The sequence below is a fragment of the Eschrichtius robustus genome, chromosome 2, assembly GCF_028021215.1.
Source record: "Eschrichtius robustus isolate mEscRob2 chromosome 2, mEscRob2.pri, whole genome shotgun sequence".
Lineage (NCBI taxonomy): Eukaryota > Metazoa > Chordata > Mammalia > Artiodactyla > Eschrichtiidae > Eschrichtius > Eschrichtius robustus.
This window is the reverse complement of record NC_090825.1, coordinates 115781660-115805525: the sequence shown is the minus strand read 5'-3', so window position 1 is coordinate 115805525 and position 23866 is coordinate 115781660. Positions and strand designations below refer to the sequence as shown.

Sequence of the window (23866 nt, the reverse complement as noted above, 5' to 3'; positions counted from 1 at the left end):
TTATTGAGTTTTAAGAGGTCTTTATTATAAATGCAAGTTCTTTAGCAAATATGTGATCAGTGAATCTTTTCTCCCACTATGTGGCTTGCCTTTTCATTTACTTAATGTCTTTTGAAGACAGTTTTCAAATTTGATGATATTAATTTTTCTTTTGTTTTTTGTGTCTTATCTAAGAAATATTTATGTAACCCAAGGACACAAAGGTCTTCTATTTTTTTCCTAGAGGTTTTAGAGTTTTAACTTTTATGTTTAGGTCTATGATTTACTAGAGTTAATTTTTTGTATATAATGTGAATAAAAATAGTTCATTTGATTATTTGAATATGTATATAGTTATTTCAGTACCATTTGTGAAAGGACTATCTTTTCCCATTCAATTACCTTGGCACCTTTGCAGCTAATCAGTTGAATGTATATGAGTGGGTTTACTTCTAGACTCTGTTCTGTTGTACTAACCATAGTGTCTTGATTACTGTAGCTTTATACAAAGTCTTAAAATGAAGTAGTATAAATCCTCCAACTTCATTCTTCTTTTTCAAAATTTTGGTTATTCTAGGTCCTTTGTATTTCATATAAATTTTAGAAACAACTCGTCAATTTCTACAAAAAGGCCTATTGGGATTTTGATTGGAATTGCACTTAATTACAGATCAATTTGGAAGAACTGACATCTTAATATTCAATCTTCTATCCGTGAATACAGTACATCTCTCCATTTATTTAGCATTTAATTTCTCTTAGCAATATGTTGTAGTCTTCAGTACATGTGTCTTTTACACATTTGCTAAATCTATCCCTAATTGTTCACTGACATCATACAGAAATAGAACTGAATTTTGTTATGTTGACTTTGTATCCTGCAGTCTTGCTAAACTCATTTATTAGTTCTGGTAGCTTTACTGTAGATTTCTTGGGATTTTCTATATAGATGATCATGTCATCTGAGAATAAAAACCATTTTATTTCTTTCCAAGCTATGTGCCTTTTATTATTATTATTATTATGCTTTTCCTTGTCTTTTATTTCTTCATGCTGACTAGTAACTCCAGTTCAATGTTGAATAGAAGTTGCGAAGAGTGGACATCCTTGCTTTGTACCTGATCCTAGGGGGAAAAATACAGTCTTTCACATTATATAAGATGTCCCTATCTATACCTAGTTCAGTGTTTCAACTTTTCTTTATCATGCCCCCAAAAAACCTTCTTAGGCTTTTTTTTTGGTAATTGTGCTATCCACTCCAAGAAATCTGAATACAAGATATACTGTATATCTGTTTATTTGTACCATTTTTTGGTTTCATTTTTCCTCCTTTTGAATTAATTACTTTTTATAATATGATTTTGTTTCCGTTTTTGGCTTAGTGGCTATATCTCTTAATTTTTTTGGTTTGTTTTAGAGTTTGCAGTATCTTTAACTTATCACAGTCTATCTTCAAATGCTGTAACACTTCACAGTGTTAAGACCCTTACAAAACAATACTTCCATTTTCCCCTCCTTTCCTTTGTGCTGTTATTACATATTTTAGTTTTACTTAAATTATAAACCCCACAATACACTCTTACTACTTTTGCTTTAAACAATTATCTTTTTAAAAGATTAAGAAAAAAAGTCTTTTATATGTACCTGCATATTTACCACGTAGGATATTCTTCACTCCTTTGTGTAAATCCAAATTTCCACATTGTATCATTTTCTTCTGCCTGAGTAACTACCTTTAACTTTGTAGCATGGATCTGCTGGTGATGAATTCTATCACTTTTTCCACGTCTGAAAAACTATTTCACTCTTGAAAGATATTTTCACTGGTATGAATTCTAGGTTAATAGGTTTGTTTTCAGCACCTTAAAATACTGTTCCATTGTCTCTGGTGTACAGGTTTCTGACAAGTTAGCTATCATTCTTATCTTTATTACATAATGCGCCTTTTTTCATCTGGTGCTTTTCAGCTTTTCTCTTTACCACTGTTTTTCGGTAAGTGATTATGATGTGCTTTGGTGTGGTTTTCTTTTAATTTATTTATTATTTTTATTTATTTTTGCCTGCATTGGGTCTTTGTTACCGTGCACAGGCTTTCTCTAGTTGTGGCGAGCAGGGGCTACTCTTCATTGCGGTGTGCAGGCTTCTCATTGTGGTGGCTTTGCTTGTTGCAGAGCACGGGCTCTAGGTGCATGGGCTTCAGTAGTTGTGGTGCATGGGCTCAGTAGTTGTAGCTCGCGGGCTCTAGAGCACAGGCTTGAAAGCTGTGGCGCACGGGCATAGTTGCTCCACGGCATGTGGGATCTTCCCGGACCAGGGCTCAAACCCATGTTCCCTGCATTGGCAGGCGGATTCTTAACCACTGCGCCACCAGGGAAGCCCCTGGTGTGGTTTTCTTTTCTTTTTTTTATGAATAAATTTATCTATCTATCTATCTATCTGTCTATCTATTTATTTTTGGCTTAGTTGGGTCCTTGTTGCTGTGCGGGGCTTTCTCTAGTTGCGGTGAATGGGGGCTACTCTTTGTTGCGGTGCGTGGGCTTCTCATCGTGGTGGCTTCTCATTGTGGTGGCTTCTCTTGCTGTGGAGCACGGGCTCTAGGCACGCAGGCTTCAGTAGTTGTGGCACGCGGGCTCAGTAGTGTGGCTCGTGGGCTCTAGAGCACAGGCTCAGTAGTTGTGGCGCACGGGCTTAGGTGCTCCGCGGCATGTGGGATCTTCCTGGACCAGGGCTCAAACCCGTGTCCCCTGCATTACCAGGTGATTCTTAACCACTGCGCCACCAGGGAAGCCCCGGTGTGGTTTTCTTAACGTATTTTCTGTTTGAAGGTTATTGTTGGATTTGTGGTGTTATAGCTTTTTCATCAAATTTGGAAAATTTTTGGCTTTATTTGTTCAAATATTTTTTCTGTCTCTGCCCTCCTGCCCTTTCTCTTTCTGGAACTCCATTTATAAGTTTTGGAGACTGCCCAATATATCCTGTAGTCCAACAATCCACTCTTCAACTTATAAATTTCTTTCTTCTCTCTGCGCTTAGCTTTTATAGTTTCTATTGCTGTCTTCAAGCTCACTGTTTCTTCTGGAGTATCTAATCTGCCACCTAGTGTAATTTTTGGGGGGAGATATTTTTCATCTCAAGAAGTTTCATTTGCGTCTGTTACATGTCTTCTGTTTTTCTCATTGTGTTTTCCTTTATGTCCAAGCATATTTAAAAGTTTTATAATAGCTGTTTTAGGTCCTTGTACAATAATTCCATCACTACTATCATTTCTGGATTTGTTCTACAGATAGTTTTTTTTTTCTTTTTTCCAGATTATTGGTCATATTATTCTGCTTTTCTGTATACCTGATCATTCTTCACTGAATGCAGAGCTTTGTGAGTTTTATGTTCAGAGTACTGGATTTTGTCGTAATCCTTTAAAGAATGTTTGGTTTTAGTGTGGCATATAACTAAGTAACTTGTAGATGAATTTGATCCTTCCAAGGCTTGCTTTACACTTCATTATGGCAGGTCCAGAGCAGCCTGTATTCTGGGACAACATTAGTCTTACTACTAAGGGTGTGACTCTTTTGAACTCTATCCAGTGTCTCTCCACTCTGGCTGGTGGGAATACAAACTGTCAGTTCTGTATACTACTCAGTTGACTGCCTTGAGAAAAGTTTCATCTTATGCATGTGCAGATCACTATAAGACAAAAAAAATTTAGACGATTTCTCCACAGATCTCTGGTGTTCTCTCTGTGTAGCTGTAACCTCTTCAGTACACTACCTTATTCTTCACAGATTCTGATCTCTGTCTCAACTCATGAGACTGCTAAACTCTATATTAGTTACCTTTCCCTGTGGTACAGGATGGAAACTGCCTCCAAGCAGTAAACTGGGGCAACTGTAAGATTCACCTTATTTCTTCCCTTTTCTTAGGGAACACAGACTCAAACTGCCTGTTGTCTAATATCTGAAATTGTGGTTTCATATATTTTGTCTGGTTTTCTTGTTGTTTATGGCAGGAGGGCAATTTGTGCAGAAGTTAATCTTTCATGGGCAAAAATGGAAGATCTTAGCTCCATTAACATGTAGAACCTAGTGGATGTCAGGCCCTGTGTTAACCACTTTACATACGTCATCTCATTTAATCCTCAAAACAATGCTGTGAGGGACATACTCATATTATCTTTGTTTTATAGACAAGGAAACTGAGGTTTTGAGGGGTTAAGTAGCTAGCCCAAGATACCATAGTTGGTATAATAATGTGTGCAAGTAGGATTCAGATCCCAGTAGCCTAAGCTCTAAAACCACTGTTACAATGGTTACACTGTATCTTAGAAGAGGGAAGAATGAGGAAGTCAAGGGCCAAGGAGGATTCTTGGTGGGCAATAAGGTAAAGCAAAAACAAAGTGAAGCAAAGGATTTGAATAGACATTTTTCCAAAGAAGATAAACATAGGGCCAATAAGCATATGAAAAGATGCTCAACATCAGTAGTCATCTGGGAAATGCAAGTCAAAACCACACAATGAGGGACCTCCCTGGTGGTGCAGTGGTTAAGAATCGCCTGCCAATGCAGGGGACACGGGTTCGAGCTCTGGTCTGGGAAGATTCCACATGCCACGGAGCAACTAAGCCCGTGCGCTGCAACTACTGAGCCTGTGCTCCAGAGCCCGCGAGCCACAACTACTGAAGCCCGCGCTCCACAACTACTGAAGCCTGCGTGCCTAGAGCCCATGCTCCGCAACAAGAGAAGCCACCACAATGAGAAGCCCGCGCACCACAACAAAGAGTAGCCCCCACTCGCCGCAACTAGAGAAAGCCCGTGTGCAGCAATGAAGACCCAATGCAGCCATAAATAAATAAATAAATAAATAAATAAATTTATTAAAAAACACACACACACACACACACAATGATATACTACTTCATAGCCACTATGATGGCTACAATTAAAGACATTTAATAACAAGTGTTGACAAGGATGTAGAAAAACTGGAATCCTCGTACATTGCTGGTGGAATTATAAAATGGTGCAGCTACTTTGGAATACAGTTTGGCAGTTTCTGAAAGGGTTAAAAATAGAACTGCCATGTGCCCCATCAGTTCCACTACTAGGTATATCCTCAAAAAAAATGAAAACATATGTTCACACAAAAACTTGTACACAAATGTTCCTAGTGGCATTATTCATAACAGCCCAAAGTAGAAACAACCTAAATGTCCATTGACTTATGAATGGATGAAGAAAATGTAGTATATCATACAATGGAATATTACCTGGCAATACAAAGGAATGAATTAGGTGCTATAACATGGATGAAACTTTGAAACAGTATGCTAAGTTAAAGAGGCCAGTCACAGAAGGCCAAATATTGTATGATTCCATTTATATGACATGTACAGAATAGGCAAATCTATATAGACAGTAAGTAGATTAGTGGTTACCAAGGCCTAAGGAGGGGGAGGAATGGGGAGTGACTGCTAATGGCTGTGAAGTTTCTTTTTGGAACAATGAAAACGAAATTACTATATAACCTTGAGAATATACTATACTATGGTGATGACATATAACCTTGAGAATATACTAAAAACCTTTGAACTGTACATTTTAAAAGGGTGAATTTTACAGCATGTGAATTATATCTCAAAAAAAGATGTTATTAAAAAAAAAAAAACCAGGGAAGATGAAGATTTACTCTTCTTGGCTTGTTTTAACCTTTCCAGTTAGGCTGGAGTATTGGCAATTTTAAGACCTCACAATGTGACAAAACATAAATGAAGCTAAACAGCTAAAGAGGAGGCGCAAACCCATTTCTGCTTCAATTTCCAAGTCCACACCTCCACTGACAGTTTACCTTTAGAACTACACAGGACAATATTTGCTCACCACTGCGTGGTCGGCTTTTCCTGAGCCTGTAACAGTCAAGGCAGACCCCAAATCCGCATTTGCGACAAACCCAGTGGATGTTGAAGAGAGTTGTTTCACATACATCACACATCTCCCGTACACCACGCACTGCTCGCTTCCATGCCACTTTCTCTGGTGGAAAAAGGAAGAGGAATACTGTTGGCACTGACCATCCTGAGCAACAGCAAAAGATCCCAGACCCACTGATTTCTACTCAAGTGTTTTGTCTAGCAATTAAACTCAAAGGTTCATGAAGTCTGTATTTCTATAATTGTAAGATAAACAAAATACATGGAATTTCTAATATTTCTGAACAAGTGTCAATGAGAATGAATGCCACATGTTGTCATTTAAGATACTATAAAATTTTCAATTTCGGGAATTTTGAAACAAGAGGATTCTTCTCTTAAAGTGTAGGGCATAATTTCATAGTACAATATTCCTTGGTCTAGAAATAGGGTATAGTATCTCATAGACATGGAAATATCATAAATGTCTGAATAATGTGGGTTCTAGGTATGAAACACAACAACCAGTAGCACTTCATCTATTCACAAACCATCAAGTATCACATACTAACACAAATTAGTTCAAAGCAAACTGAAAATATTCAGCGTGAATCAAACCCAAACAGGGATCAAAATGTAAATTATGGCAACTGTGCTACAACAATGAAAGACAAACAGGGAAGGAATTTTTAGTTTGTTAACTGCCAAAGACTAAAAGAATGAGGACTACTGGATACAGGTATGACTTCAGCTATTTAGTTTACTACAAAGAGAAGTTTTATTGGTCTTACTTCATCCATAGAAAATGCCACCTGCCACTCCTTCCACACCTCCCTTTAAGCAAAAGAAAATGAGTTTCCACCTAGAACTGACTGGAAGACAAGTAAGAGGGTGCCTTACGGTGTGGCTCCACCATCATCATGGCCTCCTTCTCAGACATCACAAGCTGGCAGAACTGGTCTCCAACGTTGGCAAGAATGTATTTTGAGGTTTCTAGGTCTATTCCTTCTGCTAGGGAGGAAGAGGGAATCCACAGGTTCATGGCATCAGGGTCACTTTGCTGGGGACTCAGAAACCCCTCCACTCGGAGTACCCCCTTTCGAGTGAAGATCAACCTGAGACAGGAATGTACACAGTCAAATACATAGTAAATAGCAGCAACCATGCAAACCAACACACACTTAAAATCCTAGGATCTAAAAGAAATTAAATGAGACATAACAGGAATCAGACTGAGTTAAGAAATTTCACTGTGTTAGACCAACAGAGTATGCACTAATAGGAAGGCTTGTTAACACCTAGTAGGTCTGGGTTCTTTAAAAAGCTGTCCCCAGAAATGTCCACCAGTTTCTCCAACCACCTGTTCCACACCAGCACCCACACCACTGAATGTGACCAGAGAAAAATACAGAGCTATGCTCACTGTCACACTTTTTTTTTTTTTTTTTTGGGTGTGTTGGGTCTTTGTTGCTGCGTGTGGGCTTTCTCTAGTTGCGGTGAGCAGGGGCTACTCTTTGTTGCAGTGCGTGGGCTTCTCATTGCGATGGCTTCTCTCGTTGTAGAGCATGGGCTCTAGGCGCGTGGGCTTCAGTAGTTGCGGCACACGGGCTGAGTAGTTGTGGCTCACGGGCTCTAGAGCACAGGCTCAGTAGTTGTGGCACACAGGCTTAGTTGCTCTGCGGCATGTGGGATCTTCCCGGACCAGGGATCGAACCCGTATCCCCTGCATTGGCAGGCGGATTCTCAACCGCTGCGCCACTAGGGAAGCCTCACTGTCACACTTGAAATTCATGTCTACTCACGTGAACCCTTAATATTGCCTGGCAGCCACAATACAGTTTCCTGGTGTGCTCCCTCTCCTAGATGCCTGTTTAATATCTTCTCCTTTCTTTTCAAACGTCCGGTATTACTTTCCCCACAAGGACCTTGTTAAGTATTTCACTGAAAAAATTCCGCAAGGAGACAGAAGAGAATTCCCACAAGCTTCCACCACCACACTACCACACATTCCTGTCACTGGCCCCATGTACTCCATTTCATCTTCTGCTACTATGGATGAACTAGGTACCAGTGAAGACCAACCCAACCTCTCCACCTATGTTCTACATCCTATCCTCTTGCATAGGCATCCCTCCACTAATTCTCTCTTCTACATCATCTATTTTCCTCTCTACTGAATCACTCTTGTCAGTATTTGAACGTGCTATCTCAAAAATCCCCTTGATCCCACACCCACCTCCTCCATTTATCAGTTTGTAAGAGCAGTTTCTTAAAAGAGTTGTCTATACTGACAGTCACCAGTTCCTTTTCCTTTTATTTTCTCTTAATCCACGTCATTCAGGCTTTCTCCCACCAATCTACCAAAATTGGTTTTGTTTTTTTTTGCCATGCCACGCAGCATGTGGGATCTTAGTTCCCTGATCAGGGATCGAACCCGTGCCCCCTGCAGTGGAAGTGTGGAGTCTTAACCACTGGACCGCCAGGGAAGTCCCAAAACTGTTTTTGACAAGGTCATTCCCCCTTGTTATATCCAATGGTCATTTTCAGTCCTTAACTGACCCCTCCCAATCACCAACATTTGCCGGAGTTCATAATTCCTTCCCAGAAACACTTTCTTCAGTTGTCTTCCAGGATACCTCACTGGCTGTTCTTTCTCAGCCTCCTTTAGTAGTTCCTCCTCATCTTTCCCATCTCTAAATGCTGGAGAGCTTCAGAACTCAGTCCTTGGATTACTTCTCTTCTCTGCCTAGACTTTGACTCCTTAAGTGATCTCAGTTAGACTCACAGCTTTAAATACCCAGTGACATCCACATTTTTATCTCCAGCTTGGACTTCTTCCCTCAACTCTGGAGTTGTATATCCAGCTGCTCTTTCTTTCTTTTCTTTCTTTTTTTTTTTTTTTTTGGGTGCACCACGCAGCTTGTGGGATCTTAATTCCCTGACCAGGGATTGAACCCGGGTCCTTGGTAATGAGAAGGCAGAGTCCTAACCATGGGACCACCAGGGAATTCCCCAGCTGCCCTTTCAACATCTCTACTTGGAAATCTAATAGGCATCTCTAATTTAACATATCTAAATTAAAACTCCCGCACTTCCTTGGTGGCGCAGTGGTTAAGAATCCTCCTGCCAATGCAGGGGACATGGGTTCGATCCCTGGTCCGGGCAGACCCCACATGCTGTGGAGCAACAAAGCCTGTGAGCCACAACTACTGAGCCCACGCACCACAACTACTGAAGCCCACGTGCTGCAACTACTGAAGCCCGTGCACCTAGAGCCCGTGCTCCACAACAAGAGAAGCCACCACAATGAGAAGCCCGCACACCACAACAAATACCCAACACAACCCAAAATAAATAAATAAAAATAAAAAATAAATTAATAAATAAATTAACTAATTAAAACTCCCCATTTTCCTCCTCAAACCCACTTTTCCCTAAGAAATCACCTTACCAGTAAATGGCAATTCCATTCTTCCAGTTTTCAGGCCAGAAGCCGTAAAATCATCTTTGACTCCTTTCTTTCATATCCCACATGCAATCCATCAGAAAAGCATGTGGCTCTACCTTCAAAATATATCCTTAATTTAACCACTTCTCATCACCTCTATTAATACCTCCCTACACTAAGCCACCATCATTTCTCACCTGGATAATTCCAATATTCTCCTAATTTCTCCCTGCTTTTGCCTCAATATAATCTACTCTCAAGAAGGTAGTCACAGTGATCCTTTAAAACATTCATCAGTGTTACTCATCAGCTCAAAATCTCCAACTGCTTCTTCAGCATAAAAGCCAGGGCCCTTAAGAGTAGCCCTTTAGAATCTGGACCTATCATTAACTCTTTGACTTCACTCTTTTCCCCCCCTTGCTTACTCTCTTTTACCCACCCTAGCTCCATGAACACACTAGAAATATTCCAGCCTCAAGACAGTTGCTGTTGCTGTGCCCTCTATCTCGAATACTTGTCTCCCAGAAGAATGCGTGGCTCACTCCCCTCCCCTCCTTCAGGTCTTTAGTCAAAACTCACTTTCTCAAGTCATCCTTTTTTTTTTTTTTTTGGCCTTGCCACGTGGCATGTGATCTTAGTTCCCCAACCAGGGATCAAACCTGTGCTCCCTGCAGTGGAAGCGTGGAGTCCTAACCACTGGACGACCGGGGAATTCCTCCATCAAGCCATCCTATAATCCTTTATCCTCCAATAAAGATAATAATCCTTTATCCTCCTATAATCCTTTATCCTCCAATAAAGATATAAAAATAAATAAATATAAAAATAAATAAATAAATAAAAATAAACTGTAGCCTCTCTAGCCTCCCCACACTTCAATCCTCTTTCCCTCCTTTTTCTTCCTCACAGTTATTACAGACTGACATACTATATATTTAACCTTTTTTTTCTTATTTACTCTCTGCGTCCCCAACAAGCCTCCTGAGGGCAGGAAGTTGATGGTTTCATGTACTGTTTAATCCTCAATGCCCACATCAATGGCTGGCACACATTAAGTGCTCAATAAATATTTGCTGAATAAGTGAATCCATGCCACATGGATAAACCACCTGGATTTCTTTATTTAAAAAACTAAGGACACCTGAATGATTGCTTAGAAGAAATTCCTCTTCTAAGTTTATCAAGCAGAAGAAAAGTGACTAAATAGCTGTTGCTTGGTAAAAGCAAGGGATATTCCTAGGATTTTCAACAGTTATCTCTATTTCACATTATCTCCTCATCTTACTTCCCCTTCTCCCTAGCGGACTCAAGTTACTCTAGCACTAAAGAGGAGTAAGTGGTCAGGCAGATCTACGACACAAAATGGCATCCTTCTGCTCACACCACTGGTTTCAAATGGAACCCAAGTTAGGAATAACTCAACACAGCTCAGGGGGCAGCAGGTGAGATTGTTCAATTTCAATTCTCTAAGGACAAAGTCACATATCATTTCACAATCCAAACAACTAAGTGGCCACTAATGGGATGGCAGAACCTTAGCACAGACTCTGAGAGCAATGTAATTTAGGAAAACAATAAAAAGATGGTGAGATATGTTTACCGATTCAGAGAAAGAGTGGAAGTTAAGTGTCACTAATGAAACTGGGAAGGAGATGAAGAGAGGAGTCTGGGTACCTCCGGAAGTGAAAGAAGCGGCAAGCCACAGTGGAATCATCTTGCTCTTGTTCCTTAAACTTCCGATACCGCTCCAGGCGGCACTCACGACACTTGTGCAGATGAGGGGCTACATTGATGCACGACCCATCCTGCAGGAAGGGCTCTCCGGACTGCTTCAGCTTCTTCACTTTGCTCACATCTTTCAGCACTGACTGGCCAACTGTGGCAAGGGAGGGGGAGAAATGGTTGGTCATGAAAGGTTTAAATGAGACTCAGTAACATAATCCTCCTGGGGACAGTCACTTGTCCTGACCTGAGTCACTCCTCCTTGCACTGAATGGGCATGAGCCCATCAGGTCCATCCTTGACAGAAAAGGAGCACAGGGAACAAAGGCTTCAACTAGGAGCTAAAGACCATGGAGAATTTGTGGGAAGTAGCCCATGACAACAAAACAACTCTGAGCATGGGTGAGGAAAACTCAAGACGGCAGAAGCCTCTTGCCACTAGCCCCTCAGGATATGACTGTTCTACTAATCAAGAACTCTTGGGGCTCCCATGGGATACCAAATCCTAAGGAGAATGGCGACTTTTACCATCAGACTTTCTCTTAGACAGTTGCCCTTATACAATCTTGGACCATAACCTCACTCCACAGGAGTTAACAGTTTTTGGAAGAGGTGTTAAATCCATATATATGTGACAGAGAGGAGCAAACTGAGGAGTGGCTCTCTTTGCTTCATCAACTCTACTAAAGGCTGCGATGTGAGAATGAAGACTAGTACTGAGTAACTCGCCTAAGTAAATAAAAGAGGAAGGGCCAAAGGCAAGAGAAATACACAAGAAAAGAGTTCCTGACCGAAAATAACAGACTATCAAGACTTTTTGGGATTATCATTACACAGGACAGATACCCCTCTTACAGTACTGGTATAGATCAATCCTGCCCTGAACCAGAAGGTCTGATGAGGGGCCCCTACTGCGCCCTTTTGACTATGTAATTCTATGAGATTATAGAACTTTCCATCAAAGAGAGGGCCTCTGCTGCCCAAGAGCACAACAAGCATTTAAAGCTAGTGCCAGAGCCAAGCCCACGTATAACCCCAGCAGGATCACCTTTCAAGGGGGCAGTCCGAGGCCGGCCCTTGGGGGCCTGCTTCCCTTTGCCTTTTCCCAGCAACAACTCAGCACTGCGCTCCCCATTGGGGCCCAGCTTCCCCATCAGGTGCTCCGGAATCCCCTTCAGGCCAGTCTTGGCTTGCAGCTGCTCCTCAGAGTCGCTCAAGTCTGACAGGTCGCTATTGGTACTGGAGTCCGAGTCTTGTCTGCAAGCCAAGCTTCGCTCATCCAGTGAGAACCTTTTCACAGCTTCAAAAGGAGCTTTGTTCTCCTGTGAAAAATCTGCTGGGGAGGACAGAAAGCTGCCTGAGTGCCTGCCAAAGACGTTACTAAAGGTTTTAAGGAGAGGATTGTCCTGCTGCCCAGGCCCCACAGTTGGTCTCTCCTCTGTGGGGCTAGAGGAGAGAGTAGGCATCTCAATGGGCTGGGTGAGGCTGCTGGTGGGTGAACTGGACCGGCCATTCCCCATGGCAGAGAGGCTTGGCCCCCCAGTGGTAAGAGCTGAGCCCAGAACACCAGACACCAGTTTGGAGGAGTCAGTTGTGATGAAGAGGGTTTTCTTCTTTGCTAAAGATGCTGAATCTGTAGAGGAGTGAGACTCGGGCCAGCTGGGTGCTGCCTTGGAGGTGACAGTGGTAGCAGAGGAAGAGCTAGCTGATGCCTGAGATGCAAAGCTGCTGAAAGGGCTATGTTCAACTTTCTCCACAAATGCCAAGAAAGGGTTAGGAGGCTCTTCTCGGGACAGTTTAGGGGGTTGTAAAAATAGATTTTCATGACTGTCTGGGGTGCGGGCATTTAGGAGGCTCCGTGGGAAGGCTGGCGTGAGGGTGGGCATGGACTCTGCAGGCACTTTCCGATCCACAGAGCTTCCAGCCTTAGAGCCTGATTTAGAGTCTGCTCCAAGAGCGGATCTTCCTTTACATAGGCTCTCAAGGCTTTGTTTGAATGAGTCTCGACTGGAGGAATCATCAGCCAAACTCTCTGAAACGGTAGTGAAGTAGTTACTGGTGGGTAAAGTTTGGGACATGCATTGAAAAAACAAGTTTTTGGAGAGATCAGAGTCTTTCTGAGACTCTGGTGCAGAGCTACAGCCAAAAGAGAAGCCCAAAGGTTTGTTCTCTGTGGCTAGAACCCCATTGGACTGGCTCCTTCCACTTCCAAAAGTCAAAGCTTGTGATGAACTCGGGAGAGATGCTCCAAATCCAGAAGAGGCCAGAACAGAATTTCTTGAATTCTGAAAAGAAGAGAAGATAGCCTGAGTTAGTGATGCCGGCTTCTCTTGACAACCTTACGATATCTTCTTGGACCTAGGCCAACATTTCCTGTGGGTCAATCAACTTTTCTCTCCTACAATTCCAGGAAAACTGTTCTTATACCTATATTTCACCAGGGAAGAAAACTGCCACAGACAGCACAGAGGGGATCTTTAGCAAGGTAAGCTAGAGATGGCAGGATGAATGATATCCTGCCATTCCCTTGGTTGTTAGCCAACTGGTTGTCAAAGCACTTGGAGGCTGTGTAGGCTTCTAAGTATCTATTTTGAAATGAAGACTCCGCCAGGAACTGAAGAAAAGGGCTCCCCAATGGACATCAGCTTTTATTCTGAAATATAGTGAAATATTACTAGTGACCCTGTAATATTAATCTATCTCAAAGACCTTAGGGGCTATGGTTAAAGTTTAGGTTTATTTAAGCCATTGCAAATTGCCCATCTTACAAAAGCGACTTCAGCCGTATGACAAGCCCACTGTACATTAAGGAAAAGTATTTTCTTTATTAGTCCGAAACTCACCAAGAGGACCCTTTTGGAATTTGGCCATTTATTTATGGGTGCAAGTCAACCTAAAAGTTGAATTATCTGTTTCAATTAAAGTTAGACCTAAAGGTGCTAAATTATAGAAGGCATACCAGTTACTGAACCCTTCTGTTATCATTAGGATCTAACAAGTCTCCACAGTGGAAAACTGTAGACACTGATACACCCACCAAATAAAAGCATTCAGCATAACAAATTGGAGAATGAAAAAACACTTTTTTTAATACCTTAAAAATGCTAACTTCTGCATTTGAATAAAGAAGGATGTATACATAAAGAAGGGTTATAATCACTTTCATATGGTATATTACACACCCATATATGTGTGTAATACAGAGAAATATCCATAGGTAGGTACAAGCACTTATGTAATACTTGGAAATAAAAATTATTCCATGACTGCTTAATGGATATGCAGTTTCTTTTCGGGGAGAAGAAAATTCCTTTAACTAGATAGTGGTGATGGTTGCATAACACTGTGAATGTATAATGCCACAGTACTGTATACTTCAAATGGTGTGAGTGGTAAATTTTATGTTATGTGTTACTTTACCATAATTTAAAAAAATTTATGCCAGATAAATAAAAGGGCGTTGTTAAAAAAAGGGGGGGGCTTCCCTGGTGGCACAGTGGTTAAGAATCCGCCTGCCAATGCAGGGGACACGGGTTCGAGCCCTGGTCCAGGAAGATCCCACATGCCGCAGAGCAACTAAGCCCACGCGCCACAACTACTGAGCCTGCGCTCTGGAGCCCGCAAGCCACAACTACTGAGCCTGCGTGCCTAGAGCCCGTGCTCCACAACAAAGAGTAGCCCCTGCTAGCCACAACTAGAGAAAGCCCGCGCGCAGCAACAAAAACCCAACGCAGCCAATAAATAAATAAATAAATAAATTTATAAAAAAGGGGGGGGGATTTCAATTTATTTAAGGTTTTCTTTAAATACGCAAGAGGAGTCTACATTAGGACTTTCTTTGGGGTGGCAAAGAGGCATGAGAACCAGGCAGACCACCTGCAGCTTGCCTCCAGCTGACATCTGCTACAGAGACTGCTTCAGTGCATTTAACAGTCAAAAACTTAGTTCATTCTTCTTTTCCTTCCCACTAACCAGCAACCACACTTAAACTCTTCCAAATAAAAAGAAGAGAATAGACAGATACAGCACTGATGCTACGCTGTTGTTTCACTGCCAGAATTTCGCCAGGAGCCTTGACACCTGCATGACTGCAAGGAATAAGCATAAGGATCTCAGGTTTCACTACTAAAGTTACTCTTTAAAAATAAATACACACATGAATGAAAAATAATTTGGATGGTCTTTCATTTCCTTCAAATGATTAAATTTCAAATCCTCTTCTTATAAGAAAGTGATGACAAACTGATTTCAACACACTTTTTAGGGCAAGAAGTTTCCTGGGGGGCTGTGTCCCTATTTCATGATGGAAACATCCATTTCTGTACTTTTAAATCATATTCCAAGAGAATACCTAGGCTAACACATTAGCAAAGTTACAGATACAGTCACAGAAATTTCTCACACCTGTTTGGAAAATGCCCTTTGATCCACATTTCATTTATTCAGCTTTGCTACTCCAAGAACAACAGCATTCAGTGGATCTCTTCTTGCAGAGTGTAGTATTTGTTCTATTTTGTAATCCCCATTTACATCTACTCTGCCTTTGACATGGATTTGATTTTAATCAATTTGGGCAATATGATGACTTACACATACTGGAAATCCACATAAGATCCCCACCTAGTTCTCTTGGGAATGCTGGTAAACTAACAGAGAACAAACCATGAAGAGTGCGAAATTTGCATTTACAGGCCTTCTCTTCTGCCTGGGCACTTCACCTTCCTCCCCAACCCTGCACACTAGAGATTAACAAACTGCATTTGCTAGGGAGGGGAAAAAGTAAGATGAAATGTATATACCATGTTTTATATGGTACTGTTATACACTGTTATAAAATGATTCCATTTTAGGATGTGAGCTCCGTCAAACAGGATTTCAATTCTTTGTTTATAATATACAGTACTTAGCACACAGTAGTTTCCTATACATAATTTAAAAAAATCATTTAGTATTTTATTTGTATTTCATATTCCAGCTTGAATTAACAGCCAGTTTGAAAAAAATATGACTAGCATCATAAATCATACTTTGGTGACCAAAATAAGAACCAAAAGACTATAAGAACTGATTTTGACACTTTCAAATTTGACTGGGGAGCCAACTTGATGTTAACTTGTATTTAACAAAAGTTCCTTTTCAGCAACAATACATGCATGTAAGATAAAGAACATAGTAAACTGGATACTACTGTGATTAATTCCATCAAAATTTCCAGGTAAGGCTTACAAGATTAATTTAGGGGAAAAAAAACCCCAACCTTCTATGGTCATATCAAATCATAGAAAGCAGCCCAGCCTCAAAGGAAAATATATGAAATGATGAAATAATTCCATCAAAATTTCCAGGTAAGACTTAAAAGATTAACTTAGGGGAAAGAAAAACCAACCTTCCATGGTCATATCAAATCAAAGAAAGCAGCCCAGCCTCAAAGGAAAATATATAAAATGATGAACTGAAAACAGGGGTTGGTAATAGTAGCTTTCACATAGCCTTAATTACAGTGTTCACTGTTGCCAACACTATAATTCATTAACCTTGCCTCTCATAGGCCTGGTTGAGGCTCAACCACTACATGAACTAAATAGATAACTGAATTAAAAAGATTCCCCATTAGATCTATTTTAACAACTCATTAAATTGGGTTGTATAATCAGTTTTTGATTAGTCCAATTGTTCAGGTGACTTTTAAGAGCTGATAAAGTTTTTAAAGATATATGCATTTGCCCAACGAGCAGGAAAGGACTATCCACAGAATACAATTTAAGCACATCTCAGAAATACTCCTTCCCTGTGGCATTTGAGATGCTTTTTTAATGTGTTAAGAACAAAGTAAGGTGAAAGAGTGAACCCAAATCTTGCAAATCTGCCCCTGAAACAACTCACCTCTCCTGGGGCCTGCGACCAGCTGCCTTTCTGTTTTTCCGGCCCAGTCCCTGCTGCAAGGCCAGTGTCTGAGATCCTCACCGTGGTTGGGGTGGAGCTGGCGGTAGTGACCACAGCTGCTGAAGCCACCATACCCTGGCCAACTTGTTCCAGTGTTTTTCCTGCCTCTTTATTTTCGGCTCCACCCACCTCTGGGGCCAAAGGTGTCTGACCTGTGGCTGTAGAATATGGAGTGAAAGGTACAGGTGTGTCCCCACCTATGGGCTCATCCTGCACCACCAGAGTCCTGCCGTTTTCTTTGGTGTAAGTGGCAAAGCGAATGTTGCGGTTAATCTGGGGGACAAATGTAGTCGGTGGCTGCTTGGCTCTCTGATCCAGCCCTGGCTCTCCACTGGCATTCCCTCCTTTCCAGGGCCCTCGGCTTGCCTCACCTCCATCGCTCCCATTACTGTCTACTTCACCCCTGTCTCCTTTTAATTTCTTTGATGCAGGGTCACACCCAGAGTCCGAAGCACTTTTCCTCCTCCGGCCATCTTTCCCCTCTATGCTCTCTCTCTTCTTCTTTCCTTTGGAAGATTTTACTGCTTTTAACGTACCCCCCTACAAAACAAAATTCAAAAAAGATTTATTACAAGGGACCTTCCATCCTGTGAAAACCACAAACCATTAGCTCTTTCCCATCTCTAGAAGCAGACAATCAAAGCAGGTACAGATTGCCAAATTCCAATGCCAGCTCTAAGACATCCCCTTTTGTTAAAAAGCTCCAGTCTTCCTGTGATTCAATTTATGCACACATATTCAAGATAATGATTACTAAGAAGTTAACTCACTTGGCAAACCTTCCCTTAAATAAAATGCACTACTTCCTCAACTGGACTTTTTTTAGGATTTTAAAAACTTGTGGAATTTCTTTTACAAAATAGACTGCTAGAGCTAGGCTGGGAACTTATTTGCCTCTTGATGAAAAAAAAAATCTGCTTTATTTTATATTTATCTCCTTGTTTGACAGAAACTGGCATTTCAAGTATTGAAAAATAAAATCTCTTCTATCCAGAAGTCACTAAAAACTGGTGACAACTTAACAATAGGAAAACCAACATTTATGAGTCTGTGACCAGAGCAAAAGTGAGCCCAACAGAAACAAGTTTGAATTGCTCTTATGGACACTATAAAGACACAAACAATCTCCAGAGCTTATTTCAAAGCATTAGACAGGGGAAAGCTAAAAAGGCAGGCTACCATAACCAAACAACCAAATCTCTTAGCTCTTCCAGTAATTTTAGCCTATCACATGAAATCTTATTTGTGCCTTATTTGAGAGGTCAGACAACCTTAAAAGACACAGAATTAAAAGGGGGCAATTCCTATCTCTGAATAAAAACTCTTTCCCTGAGAAGGATAAGAGGACAGGGGCTTGGGACACAGCTAACATTATCTCAAGCAACTTACATCCGGAACAGTCTTAGATTGGTATCCCATCATGAAGCAGGTTTTCATTTTAGCTTCATTTAGCTAACTTTCAGATAGTTTTATTCAGATAACACGTTGGGGTGGCAATAAGCTAATGACATAGTTATTTGGCCATTATTATTTACCAAGTTGATTATTCTTACTGCCCTTGAATACTTATAGATTCTTTGTGCAGATCTATCTTTGTTGTAATCATTATTATAGCTGTTATAACTGAAATTTTTTCAAATTTTACATTTCTTCTTGCCAGTTTTAGGTTTTTTTTCTTCTTTTTTTTTTGCTGCCTTCATTTCTGTCTTTTCTCCCTTAATTTCCTTCTACAAACCTTAAACAAAGCTCAAGATTTATTTGTTTCTCCCATGCTTTTGGTAATATTAATCTAAGTTTCTAAATCTTTCGTTCAAGAACTGTTTCTGTTTGTTAAGAATTGCTTTCATTTGATCCTTTTAAAACCTTTTTACCCTTTCTTCAACCTCTATCATCACCCAGTTTTCAGTACTGTGAAGTATGGAAGTACAATCAGTGAAATCTCTCCTTTCTTTCTTGCTCACTCTTTCAAGGAGATGAGGTAACCATGGATCTCTAAGAAGGGTTACTGTAAAACTTGGCAGAACTGTCAATAATTGTACTTTGCTAGCTAAGAAGATAGCCACATCATGGCAAGGTTGAAAAGGGAAGAATCAACATCTGTTGCTGAAAACCACAGATCTCACCTTTAACTCATCCGGCCAACTTACAGAGCCTGGCTCAGAGCAATCTCCCTGATCAACAATTTACATGTATGCCCTACTTACGGTGAGTTACTCACATGTGAGTAGAAAGACTAGGACACTGAGACCAGTACTCTCTAGCTATATCTGGGCAGCTAAACAGTACCTGACATATAATAGGGCTTAAAGAATGAATGAAATAGGAAGGAAATAAAATAGGGACCCAACATAGCATCAAAATAACAAGTGTTTTTCAGCCACGTAAACACAGTCAAGAGACCTATCCTATTCGTAATAATATAATATGTAGTAAAGAACTATTAAATTTAACCCTGATTCTTCTTTTCCTACCCTAATCTTGTTTTATCAAGCCAAAAATGACTGGATAAAGAAGATGAGGAAGAACTGTATACTCAGCAGGAGTAGCCAAGCCAAGAGAGCAATACTATGCAGGTGCTAAAAGACTATGAGGAATATATGGACAGATGGCTGTCCAAGTCAATGTCCTACTGAAGGAAATTCATACAGGATTCCTTGATTGGTTCAGGCACTGATATATAATGTATCTTTTTATGGGTTATGATAATTCTGAATGAACCAAGAGTTGGCCTGATTCACAGTAATTATGGAGTAATCCACTGTGTGCTGAGCACTGAACTACACACCAGTTTGATTTGACTCTTCTTGGGATATGGAATTTCAGATTTCCTTGGAGCTCACTACCACCTAAGGGAAAGAAAAAGAGGATGTAGCTTCTCCTCCATTTCTTATTACTGGGTAGGTCATGAATATTTCTACTGCTTATTACAGCTTTGTCTACTGTATCTTTCAAATATACCTGTCCTGAAAAAATGTAAGAAAAAAATAGGCCATGGATTTTAAAACAGCTAGGCAACATAGCCATGATGAAAAGGGTTTGCTCAGACTAGGTCTCTTTCTTGAGATTATCCTCCCTCAACTGGACAAGACCATGGAGAGAGCAAGAAATGTACAGTGGTCAGAGATGAAACCCAAAGGGCAGCCATGGATAACACACACATAAGGAAGTCTATGTAACAAGATAACGCAAGCTCATGAGTCTGCTCCGAGACTCAGTTCATTACTGTACCTCGCTCTGAGGCGTTGAATTATCCACCAGCATCACATGGATCAGTCTGGGATCTACGGACTTGATCTCACCACTCTATAGTAGGAGCGGGATAGAAGAAAATATGAAAAAAGGAAGAAAAAGATTTAATGCCTTGTCCACCAAAGACATAATTATGTATTTTTCTAATCTATGTAATTATCTCTATTTGTTTCTACTCCCCTGCTAGAATGAAAGCTCCATGAACAGGGATCTCTACTATTTCATTCACTGCCAGAATAACAACATCTGAAACAAGGTCTAGAATATGGTAATCACTCAAATATTTGTTAAACGAATGAATGAAAAAATTGCATTCAATGCCCAAGTGTCCCTTTTAGGGATATTAATTTCAAATTCTGCATCTCTAAAACCTTCCTATTCTGTAATTAAAAAAACAAAAAACCTTCAGAACCAGTAATCATTAAAAGCACCACTCTACTATTAAAAAACAAAAGGTTTTGGGAGGGGCCAATTTGACAGACATTGTCAGATTTAACGTGCATATTCTTTGACCTAGCAATTACACACTTAGGAATTTATTCCAGTAAATAATGTGAAACAGTGTACAATGATATATGCCCAAGGATATTCAATGCAGCATTATTCGTATTAGTGAAAATAATACAAATGATTTAAACGTCCATCAATTTTAAATTAAATTAGTTATGATACATCCATTCAGTGAATAGTATGCATCTATTTTAAAAGGACGAAGTATTGATAGATTTCTATATATATTTACACACAAAGATGTTGACAATTTAAAATTAAGTAAAAAAGGTAAATCAAAGAACTATATGGGGCTTCCCTGGTGGTGCAGTGGTTAAGAATCCGCCTGCCAATGCAGGGGACAAGGGTTCGAGCCCTGGTCCGGGAAGCTCCCACATGCCGTGGAGCAACAAAGCCTGTGCACCACAACTACTGAGCCTGTGCTCTAGAGCCCGTGAGCTACAACTACTGAGCCCGTGTGCCACAACTACTGAAGCCCGCGCGCCTACAGCCTGTGCTCCCCAGCAACAGAAGCCACCGCAGTGAGAAGCCTGTGCACCGCAACAAAGAGTAGCCCCCTCTTGCTGCAACTAGAGAAAGCCTGCGCGCAGCAACGAAGACCCAACACAGCCTAAAACAAAAACAAATAAATAAATAACAACAAAAAAAAGAACGATATGTATCATATGATCCCATTTGTTAATAAAGTATGATTTATATAGTTATCTCCTAAATAGACAATATATAAATATCATACACATACACACAGAGAAGATATTTGGAAGCATATGGAATATACACCAAACTGTTAATGGTGATTACCATTGTGGGGAGTAATATTTGCCTAGGGGAAGGGATGGCTTTCAATATCTATTTTATATATATGTGTATCATTTGAAATTTGTAAATGAGGATTGAATAATTTAATAAATAAAATTCAATAAAGAAATAACTAAAATCATTTGTTTACATTACATGTGACTGCCAAGGGCAAGTCTGAAACCAATTCAAAGATATCATAAATACATACGTGTTTGCCTCAAAATACTCTGCTGCTGTTTTTGTTTTTGGCTGCACTGTACAGCATGTGGGATCTCAGTTCCCCAACCAGGGATCAAACCTGCACCCCCTGCAGTGGAAGCAGTCTTAACCACTGCACCATCAGGGAAGTCCCCAAATATTCTTGTTGTTTTGATAGACAATTCTTCAGGTAGCTCTAGATGCTATGTTTTTTTCTATTTATTGCTTTAGAAACAATTCATTTTTTCAGCATCTAAGGGGGAGTGGCATAAGTATTATAGAAGCAAATGCTAACTGATTAGATTTTTAAATACTAAACTTTCTGAATATGATAAAATAATGATAATACCACTTCACATTTGTATACCCTTTCATAGATTTCAAAGCACTTTCAAATACATTATCTTAGTTCCCAAAACATATGCTGTGAGGTCAGGGTGTGGTTACCTAATTAACTCTAATTTACAAATGAGAACACTGCGGTTAAGAAAGTTGAACAGCCTTTCTCAAGGTGATAGAATCAATAAGTGATAAAACCAGGGGGACTTCCCTGGTGGCGCAGTGGTTAAGAATCCGCCTGCCAATGCAGGCGACATGTGTTCGATCCCTGGTCCGGGAAGATCCCACGTGCCACGGAGCCAGTAAGCCCGTGCGCCACAACTACTGAGTCTGTGCTCTAGAGCCCGCGAGCCACAACTACTGAGCCTGAGTGCCACAACTACTGAAGCCTGCACGCCTAGAGCCCGTGCCCCGCAACGAGAGAAGCCACGGCAATGAGAAGCTCACATACTGCAACGAAGAGTAGCCCCCGCTCACTGCAACTAGAGAAAGCCCGTGCGCAGCAATGAAGACCCAACGCAGCCAAAAATAAATTTAAAAAAAAAATGACAAAGCCAGAGATGGAACCTAAGTCTTCTTACATGTAATGAAGTGCTCCCTTTTCCTACACCACCCTGGGTAAGGGGATGGATGGACCTCGGACAAAATAACACAGAGCCTCACCTCAGTTACAGACACCTCCATAAGACGGGTGATGGAGTCTTGATGGCTTACAACACCACAGAGCCAACTTTCTTCTCCCTCTGGCTGGTATACTTTGACCCTGTGACCTTGAACACTGTAGGGACCTAAAGGAGAGATCAGTCAGTATTGAATATTTTTGGCTAAGCTGTATTTCATGATTGTTTCTAAAAACAGAAAGAAAATTATATAGTGTAAGTACTTGGCACTTTTAATCCTCTTGTATGGAGTTGAATACATGAGCAATTTCAGATTTACCATACACAGCAATTTAAAAACAAAACATAGTCTTTCCCAGAGACTTTTGTAAATTCTGTTTATTTGGAGATTTCTTAGAATGTCCCAGGCCTCTGATTCTACCTTATCTCAATCTTCCAATTCTAGAAAGTAATACAGGGAAGAGAAAGGAAACTTACAAATCAAAAACTATAGGTAATGTGAAAATCTATTCAGATCTATCTGACATATACATTAAAAAAGTGGGAGGCCAGTAAGTTGAATGTACTATTTTGTTATGTTACCATAGGAATGATATATAACCATTTACACTTTGCTATCTGACTTTCATTACAGTAGGTGGGGAGTTCAATTTATGAGGTCTCCAGCCTCTGCACTAATAATAGTCTGAACAAATATAGCACCTGTCTTCCTAGGAACACAGAGTTGCAAAGATATTACTTTATCAGCAGGTAATGTTACCCTGCAATTTCAGCTGGCCCTCCAAGAAGGACAGTTTCTCTCTCCTACATATCTTATACATTTGAGACTATATAGCTAAATGACTGCTTATTTTATCTTTCAGAGCTACAATTAAGCTTAATTTTTCTATACATACTCATAAACATCTCTACCTCTCATTCTGTCCACTTGATTTTTTTCTCTCTGCTATTTTTCCTCACATTCTTTCCTCTTCCATACCTTTCCTTGATTATTAAACATCATTTTACCCTGATACTTTCCTTTCCCAAAGAGGCAAGTTTTCTTAACTTTACCTATTTAGATTTAGTTTGACAAAAGAGAACCAAGGATCCTATTTCATTGAAAAGCATGATTATCACAAGGGTCAGAAAGGACATAGAGTAGATGTACAACATGAA

General features: G+C 40.4%; 1 protein-coding gene across 1 annotated transcript in view; it reads right to left on the bottom strand.

The window, feature by feature from the left end:
• Positions 1–23866, bottom strand: part of KDM3B (lysine demethylase 3B) — a 59802-nt gene that overhangs the window by 17259 nt on the left and 18677 nt on the right. Inside the window, exons 5-11 of the mRNA XM_068535957.1 lie at positions 22752–22876; positions 20220–20294; positions 16932–17531; positions 12097–13333; positions 11001–11202; positions 6779–6993; positions 5850–6002 (exon numbers count right to left, since the gene is read on the bottom strand). Coding sequence (XP_068392058.1) covers positions 5850–6002; positions 6779–6993; positions 11001–11202; positions 12097–13333; positions 16932–17531; positions 20220–20294; positions 22752–22876 — 2607 coding nt within the window. The remainder of the gene's footprint in view (positions 1–5849; positions 6003–6778; positions 6994–11000; positions 11203–12096; positions 13334–16931; positions 17532–20219; positions 20295–22751; positions 22877–23866) is intronic.